Genomic DNA, 9,278 nt, shown 5'->3' with positions numbered 1-9,278 from the left:
TAACTCTGGCAGCACAAAGCATCCTTAAATCTAAACAACCCAAGCAGGAAAGCAAAGGTGGGTTACTCGCTGCAGGCTTTTTTCCTGAAATGTAGTGCTTATCAAAGGGGGAACTTTCAGAGAAAGAGAGAAATTCTGACACAAGTTTCAATCACATTAAACAGAAGTTGTCGCCTCTCAGCTTTTCCTCCCATATGAGAATAAAACATAAAGAGTGTCAAAACTTTTTTGAGTTGCAAAAATATATCAATTTCATACTTTACATACTTTTTTCATTTTTTTCATTCAGAACACTTCTCGTTTGTAAGTATCTCTTTTTTGCTGCTGTTGTTTTTATCCTTTCTCTTCAATTTTAAAAGAAAACAGATTGACAAAGGATTAAACAACTCAACAAGCAAAACATTTCATTCCAGCTCAACTCAAATCACCTTCCTCCATTCTCCCTGTCCCTCCCCTCACCCGGGGGCTCCTTTTGGTTCGACTTCATTCTGATTTTTTTCCCACCAAAAAATGAGACCCCCCCCCCCCCCCCCCGAGCATCCATCCAGCTCCACAAACAGCAAGGCCTCACGGTGCAGAGAAAAAGGCATGAAGAGATGGGCTACGTAACTCTCACTACGACTACAGCCAGGCTGGGAGAAGCAGAGCTGGCGCCGCGCTCTACCGCCGCTGCCACCGCCGCGCCCGCTGCCGCAGCCGGCGCGCCGCCAGGCTCAGGGGCTGCTTCCCAAACTTCCTCATGATCTCCTTGATCCTCGCCAGGTTGGTCTTGGAGATGGTGAAGTCGCACTGGGTGGCACCCATGTCGTAGCCCACCTCGCAGGTCTTGGTGGCGGCGGTGTAGCCCTCGGCCTTGACGCCCACCACGTACTCGCCCGGGTTGAGGAGACGCCAGTAATCCCCGTCAGCTCCTGGTGGGGGCAAAAAATAATGGTTTTCAGGGTTTTGATCCTTTCTCCTTGAGGATAGGGGTGTTTATAAAGTCACAGAATTGCTGAGGTTGGGAAACATCTCTAAGACCATCAAGTCCAACCATCAACCATCACCATCATGTTGACCACTTAACCATGCCCTCACGTGCCATGACCACAGATTTTTTGAATGCTTCCAAAGATGGGGATTCCACCACATCCCTGGGTAGCCTGCTCCAGTTCTTTAAAACCCTTCCCACAAAGAAATTTATCCTAATATCACATCTAAACCTTTCCTGGAGCAACCTGATTCCATTAGATGAGGACACAGAATCACATGGGATAAGCTGATTTGGAAGGGACCCACAAGGACCATCGGGTCCTTTCCCCTTTCTCCTTGAGGAGAGTGGTGTTTATAAAGTCACAGAATTGCTGAGGTTGGGAAACATCTCTAAGACCATCAAGTACAGCCATCAACCATCACCATCATGTTGACCACTCAACCACGTCCTCATGTGCCATGACCACAGAATTTTAGAACACTTGCAAAGATGGAGACTCCACCACATCCCTAGGCAGCCTGCTCCAGTTCTTTAAAACCCTTCCCATGAAGATATTTGCATCCAAACCTTTCCTGGAGTGTCACAGACATATTTTCTGAAAAATCCCTTTGCTAGGACTTTTCTCCTGAGAAGCTGAGAAGCCTCAGAGGAAAAGAAAAACAATAATTATCTGGTACTGTGGAATGCAACAGTTGCATCTTTGATTGGTCTTATGTAGTTGTTTTTAATTAATGGCCAATCACAGTCCAGTTGTCTTGGACTCTCTGGTCAGTCACAAGATTTTGTTATCATTCCTTTCTATTCCTTGCCAGCCTTCTGATGAAATCCTTTCTTCTATTCTTTTAGTACAGTTTTAATATATGATTTTCTTTTAATATAATATATATCATAAAATAATAAATCGGCCTTCTGAAACATGGAGTCAAGATTCTCATCTCTTCTCTCGTCCTGGGACCCCTGTGAACACCACCACACTGGGGCAACCTCAGTCCATTAAATGAGGACACAGAATCACATGGGATAAGCTGATTTGGAGTGGACCCACAAGGATCATGAAGTCCAACTCCCAGCCCTCACCATCCCCAGGAGGAGTCCTTGGCCATGGGTAAGATGACACCACAGGTAGAACCCTCCATCCTCACACCAGGAGGGTGTCCAAGGGGCTGCTCCCACCACAAATACCCCTCCTCATCCTGCCAACCCTATAGAAAAACACATCTCAATCATATTTTCCAAATGGTGCAAAAAGGCTCCAAATCAGCTGTAGGTTTTTGGCAGCTGGAAAGGCCTGAGGCAAAATCTGGTGATTCCCAAGGGGTAGGAAAGACCTTTCCCAAACCAATCCTAACTGAGGGGTCCAGAGGAGCCCCAGTGAAATATCCACATCACACATCCCTGATCAGACTGCCAGGACACTGATTTTGGTGCTATTTGTTAGGAAGAGTGTGTGAATACATAATATCAACTCACTTTGAGGAGTTAGGAAATATTCCCTTCTATTAAGCCATACATTGGGGTTTATTACACTAATTTTCCTACAAAGTAAATTCACCAGGACGTTTAACTACCTGGTTAAATGCACAAACCAAGCTCCTGCAATCAACTAACCTACTCAGAAAAATGTATTTAGCACCTCATTGAATCAGGAGATTTTGGTTTCTTCTTTTTCCCCATGAATGATCTCAGATATATCCATTTTATGCACCCATATGTGCATCAGGATTGTTTTAGGCTTCTTTTAGATATGATTTTAACCATCGAATATTCTTAGCTGTGAACTGAAAAAGGGGAAAAACTATTACCTAAAATTAGTTTTTCACTCTGTCCTGGAGGAACTCCCTTTGAAGGAAAGTAGATATTCAAATATGCAATTCCATGTAAAAATAGAAATGAAACATCTCTGCATGAGGAGGGGTTGGGGTTTTTTAGCACTGATGAGACCTGACAGCCTTACTAACACCAGCCTGGGCTCACTGGCAGTGCAGAGCGCAGCAAAAACTGAAGATGATTTGAATAAAAATATTTTATTTTGGGGAAGGATCAGGCTGGTCAGCCTCTGTTTAAAGAAACAGTGATTTAATTTAGGATTATATAAAATAAAAAATGTGTTTGCAAACAGCAAGTGTTAACAAATGGCAATATTGACTATACCCTGATAGTGCAGCCTCTGGGTGTGCCAGAATTGTCTCTGATCAGGTCCATTCTTACATCCCATTATGATCAGGGGGGTTTTAAGTCAATATGACCACATTTGGGGTGATAATAAGGCCCACATTTTCTGTTCCTCATGACTCGGGGATTTTTAGGAAAGGCTCTAAGAGAGGCTCTTTATTCAGCTCTCCCTCACCACTGGGACTGTTGGAAGCTGAACAAAAGGCCAAACCACAAATCTGCCCAAATTCCTCCTATTTATCCCCAAGGGCTCATTTTCAGCTGTAAATGCCCTGGCAGTACCACGGGGCAGGCAGAGGGCTCTGCATCCCCTGTGGGATATCACATCCCTGCTCCCAGCCTGGCTTCAGCCCCAGGACTGCAAAGCTGACCCACATTTCCCTGACACATTTAACAGTCAGTTCATCACAACCCCACACAGGGCCAGGAATAAACCTACACATTCACACCCCACTGGGAATTCACTGCAAAGCTGGGTATTAAACCTGCAGCAGGATGCACATTCCCTGTTTCCACTTAGACAGGAGTATTTCTGTCAGCTGTCAGTGCCCAGAATTTAATACCAGGCTAAAAGGTTGGGGTTTTCTGAAAATCAGATTAAAACCAGTAAAAAAAAAAATCAGAACAGATGGCAAAAAGAAACACAATTAAAAACACAGATAAATTTAGTAAATAATAGGTTTGCTGAAATAATAGGTTCCAGTGGGAGCAGGCTGGAGGCAGACTGCATCCATACCCACCTACTGGGGCTGGAAAGGGATTGCCATGTCTGCTTTGATAAAATAACAATGCATTACAGAACAAAGACAGCATTGCTATGAATTCAATATGCCAGACTACTCCATAAATTCCACAATTAAGAGAAATGTCCTTTGAGCCTGATAGGACAGACCTTAGTTACAATTAAGCAATTGTGAAAGTGCAAAAGCAGTTTTTACATTTAAATGTGCCAAACTGCACAGATTTAAATATATTATAAAAATCTTTCTAATGATTTTTTACCAACAAAAGACTCTCCAGGAAACCTGGCCATAGTGCTGCATACTCAAAGCACTATATACAACTTAAACTCAACTTTTCTGTATGGACCAGGCATCCAGGTCCATGGATGCTGGATGAGGCTGGAGAATGGTAATACCAGAATTATGCTTAGCTTGGATTAATTAAATAAATATTTTATAGGTAAATATATTTAATATATTAAACATTACTAGATTCTACCTCAAAATCCTTGGGTTTTGGTACATAAAATGAAAATACGTATATGAAATCACTGCAAACTTACCAAAATATTCATAAAAATTTCTCTGGACACTGTGTGAAATTAAATTAATTACAACTTAGTTCAGAAACCACACAGAAGCATCTGTCTTTGAACTCTGGCTGTGACGAGTGTTTCACCAGGAAGAAACTGCACATTTCTCCATTAATATTTACTTTGTCATTTCCCAAATTACAGGAGGCAACCCCCAAAACTGTCTTGACACCATGGAGGGGGAAAAGGTGCATTTGTCCACCCAACTGAACTCTTTCTGCAGAGGTTTTCTCACAGAATCCAGCCCAAATCTGACTGTAACAATGTGGAATCACTCAGACTTAATCAATAGTTACATCTGCATTGAGGGAAAATGGAATAATTCCCCACAAAGCTCTTGCTCCTGGAATCAATGCCTTCAATTAGCCCATTAATGGTGTTAGCTGAATGTCAGCATCCCTCTCCTTCCATCAGGGATATTGTATCCAGGAGAAAGCCAAACCAATCTGCTTTTATTTCAGTCTACAGGAAGAAGCAAAGGAATTTTCTCAAACCTTTAAATGTTATTACAAGGCTTTTACAGGCAACTTCTGTCTGGCTCCACAGGGCAGCTGACCACGGTAATGCAGCAGTGAAACAGCAGAGCTCTGCTCACTTGAAACAAAACTTTTGTGAATAGAGATCCTGGCCATAATTCTTCCCCTGCTTGGCCTATTTTTACATCAAGGCAACTCAGAGGTTTAAATGGGCACATTTTTCATTTTAAAAGGTATAAATGAAGGGAGACTGCTGACAATTTGCCTTCTTTCTCTGGAGTTATACATGTCATTTTAGCTTCTTGGCTCCAGCACAAATCCTCTAGTTTCAGGGACTGATGAGACATGTATTGTTGTATGGATAATATGAAACAAGATAGAACTTTTATGTTCCCAATTCCACAGTGACTCCAGAGTGTGAGCTTAAATGTCTCATTAAAAAGAAAAATTAAAGGGAATTAAATAAGTATTTTTATTTTTACTAACAATTGCAGATGGCCTTGAGCCATAGAGGCTCAGCAAAAAGTCAAGATGTAAATAGCTGCAAGATTCCCTGAGTGTTACAAGGTGGATTTTGAGATCTTGCACATTTATTGCACTTTATTTTTATTTTTTTTCATGACAATCCAGAGTATAGGGAGCTGGAGATTAATCACATATTGCATTAACTCAGAGCAGTACATTAATTTTGTTAACAGAGTAACACAACCCACACTTTATGGCAGACTTTCAGCACTGCCAAGGCTTCCAAGACAGGAAAAACCAGCTGATTACTTTAATTCCCACTGTCATTTCCCAGTGGTCCCATTTTGAAATATTTAAGGTAGAATCATTATTGCCTAATTAAGTATCTGTCATTCAATGCTTTCTTTCACAATCCAGACACAGTAGCACTGAAATTAATCATAAACTAAGTTAGATATTCCATGATTCATTATTGGCTCAGATCACCTCTTGTGGCAAACATGAAAGATTTGGAAGTCACAAAGCTCTATGATATTCCAAGGCCTGAAATCAGTTTATCTGCCTCACTCTGTGCTTCAGTGGCAAAGCACATGGAAGTGGTAGCAAATGAAGAGCACAGAACCCCAGTAAAGAGATAAAAACCCATAAAATTAGCATTCAAAAACATGTGGATATGGTACTTAGGAACATGGTTCAGTGGGTTTGTTTTTAACTACAAATCTGTTCTTTTGCACTGATATTTTGTATTTTTGGTTTTTTTTACCTGTGCGAATGTCATGGTTAACACCTTCCACTGAAATAACAGCATTTGGGATTCCCTTCCCATGCACATCTTTCACAATGCCTTTGATGCCACGATGGACCTGGGAAGAGAATAAAAAAAACAAGTAAATATTGCACAGCAAAGAACAGTAGTATTCCTAGGAACTTACAATGAATCTTTAATTCCACAAGTGAATTACATTTCTTTATTCCTACTTTATGGCTCACAACATCGTGGAACATCATTATTAATCCTGTAGCAGCCCTGCAGGCATTAACTTGAGAATCGGTTTGTGAATTTTGTTGGGATACCTGAGGCACCAAATTCAAGATAAAAAGAACAGGTGAAGCAGCAGACACAATATTGGGGTCTTTTTCCAGCTGCCCTTTCTAGCAAGCTAGGCACCCACATCACATTTTCAGAAGCTTCATTACTTTATTCCCTGAAGTCAAACCAGCCTGGCTGAAGTTCTATGTCTATAAAAATACCAATTACCACATAATTAGTCATGCAAGAAAAATAGTAGGTGTTGGAACCCTAGTTGCTCAGAATTTTAGACATTCTGTACTATCAGGCACTGACCCCCAAAAAACCACTACACTTATCCTAAAACCATAAAAAAACTTCCAAAATGAAATAATAAAACGAAAATTATAAGTGTGTAGTTTAAATAAAAGTGTATAATATCACATAATAGAAAACTTAAAGTTAAAAAATATAATAATATATTAGTTTTAAAACAGAAAATAATCTTTCTTCTTTACCTTCTTATTCGCCTTCTTCTTCATAAATTTAAGTAGTATTATATAATCAAATAAAAAATCCACATTGCAAAACACAAGGAATTAATTAAGTTAAAAATCAAAATAATTTAAGTACAATTTCTTAATTAGACAATTTATCCTTAAAAAACCTTGTAAAAACACAACTCCATTTTTTAGGTGATTAATAAAGTACTGTAAAACTCACAACTTATAAAACTAATATAAATAAGTATAAAAATACATCAATATCATAATATATAATATAATAAATATATAATATATAACATGTAATATATAATATAATATAATATAATATAATATAATATAATATAATATAATATAATATAATATAATATAATATAATATAATATAATATAATATAATATAATATAATATAATAATATATATATTATATATTATATATTACATATTACATATTATATATTATATATTATATATTATATATTATATATTATATATTATATATTATATATTATATATTATGTATTATGTATTATATATTCTATAGTATATATATAACATAGTTTAAGGAATATAACATAATATAACATAGCATATAATTATAATAATATTCTATATTATTAATGTATTATTGATAAATATAGAAATAGAAAAACTAATACAAATAAAAACTAATAAACATCTAAATCCAAACCAAAAATTTCAGGTGAATACCTGTTCCATAAAAACAATCAGGGACTCGCGGTTGTTTTCCCACTCCTCTGGCAGCTCGCTCTCGTGGGGATATTTGTCACAGCCAACATAGATGGAGAGCTCAAAGCAGTTTGTGTGCAGGTAGCTGAAGTCATTGATGCCTGACAATATTGGGGAAAAAGGGAACAACTTCATGGCCTTTTTAATCTATTGATCAGATCTGTTTTTACGCAAATTAATGTAACTTCCGTAAACGCAAGTTGGGAATTCATCTAGATGGCTTACCCTGCAGATTTGGAAGGGAAAAAAGATTTTAGAAATGCCAAATGTTCTGTAGCAAAGCACCAGAGTGCTCGAGGCCAGGTTGGACAGGTGGCCTGGGTTGCAAGATGTGGCTGGGGGTGTGTATTCCATTGCAACCTGTCAGAGGTGGGGCAGTTATCTCTGTTCATTGGGCAGTTTTCTTTATCTCTCCCGCAGCCAATCTTCCTTCAGGAGATCTCTGCTGTTAATGGGCCATTAATTATTAATTACCTTCTGTCCATGGCCAGTGAGTGTCCCTGCATGGCTGATCCAATTCCAGCATCCCATGGGGAGATGCTCCGCCCAGGGGAGGAGCCAAGCATTCCTACCTGGATCCAATCTGAGCTTTGGGACACCCCAGCAGCCTTTGCCCCCTGCATTGCCAGAGGAGCAGCTTTGTGCTGCCCTGCATGGCCAGAGGGAGCCCAGGCCCATCTGCAGCAGCCCTGGAGCTGCAGAGGAAAACTCCCCCCTTGTGCAGGATCCCTGCTGCAGCAGAGCCACAGCTGGCACTGCAGGAGGGCTGAGCCCCCCTGGGATGGAGCTGGGACACCACCTGACACACAGGGGGACAGGGCATGTTCTGATTCTGTCAATGGTTTTTTGTATTTGTGCATTTTTTATTCTATTTTTATTTTCTTCCTTAATAAAATACTCTTTATTAAGGAAGAGTTAAGGGAGGGGGTTTGCATTTTCCATTTCAGGGGAGGCTCCTGCCTTCTTTAGAAGACACCTGTCTTTTCAAAGTAAGACAACAGGCCTTGGAGCAATCTGGGATAGTGAAATTTGCTCCAAGCAAGGGTGGAACTCGATGGGCTTTAAGGTCCCCTCCAACCCAAACCCTTCTGGGATTCTATTGATGGGGAAGATGGGAGCACAACCAGGAGAAAGGTCTCTATAAGAAAAAATTGTTCTTTTTGAAGAAAGCCCTAAGCATTCCTAATCCTGGACATCACCCACAAAGCAGCTCTCCCTTATGAGTGCCCTGGGTGGAAATGGAATCTGTCTGTGTTGGGTGGCAGGAAGGTGCAGCTGTTCACCCAATTCACAGAATTCCCATTTGATAGAACCCTGAATGCCAGGACACAGAGCTATGTGCTCACAGGGGCTGTTATGTAAAAGTGATTTATCAGAGCAGTTGGTGAAAGAGTTCCTCAGTCTGTTTTCCTCCCTGAGTAATCTAACAGATAGAAAAGCCAGAAGAATCAAGGCAGTAATAATTATTTTATGTTACATATGGTGTCTGTAGTTTGTAAGAAGTGAAAGGGTCTCTTTTCTCCCTATCATGGTGCTGCAGAAAACTGGGATTGCACTTTTGCTCTGCAATAGGGATTCCCATCAGAAATATCTCCTAATCAAGCCCCAGGAACCC

General features: G+C 39.9%; 1 protein-coding gene across 2 annotated transcripts in view; it reads right to left on the bottom strand.

The window, feature by feature from the left end:
- Positions 1 to 548: 548 nt before the first annotated feature.
- CPXM2 (carboxypeptidase X, M14 family member 2) overlaps positions 549 to 9,278 on the bottom strand; it is a 66,375-nt gene continuing 57,645 nt past the window's right edge. For both annotated transcript variants that reach the window (XM_059477015.1, XM_059477016.1), the window contains 3 exons: positions 7,625 to 7,764; positions 6,165 to 6,264; positions 549 to 911 (listed from right to left, as the gene is read on the bottom strand). In XM_059477015.1, the coding sequence (XP_059332998.1) occupies positions 661 to 911; positions 6,165 to 6,264; positions 7,625 to 7,764 (491 nt within the window). In that variant the 3' untranslated portion in view covers positions 549 to 660. The remainder of the gene's footprint in view (positions 912 to 6,164; positions 6,265 to 7,624; positions 7,765 to 9,278) is intronic.

The sequence above is a fragment of the Ammospiza nelsoni genome, chromosome 8 (genome assembly GCF_027579445.1).
Source record: "Ammospiza nelsoni isolate bAmmNel1 chromosome 8, bAmmNel1.pri, whole genome shotgun sequence".
In the NCBI taxonomy this organism is placed as follows: domain Eukaryota; kingdom Metazoa; phylum Chordata; class Aves; order Passeriformes; family Passerellidae; genus Ammospiza; species Ammospiza nelsoni.
Note: the sequence above shows the minus strand (reverse complement) of the source record. Positions and strands in the feature narration are given on the sequence as shown.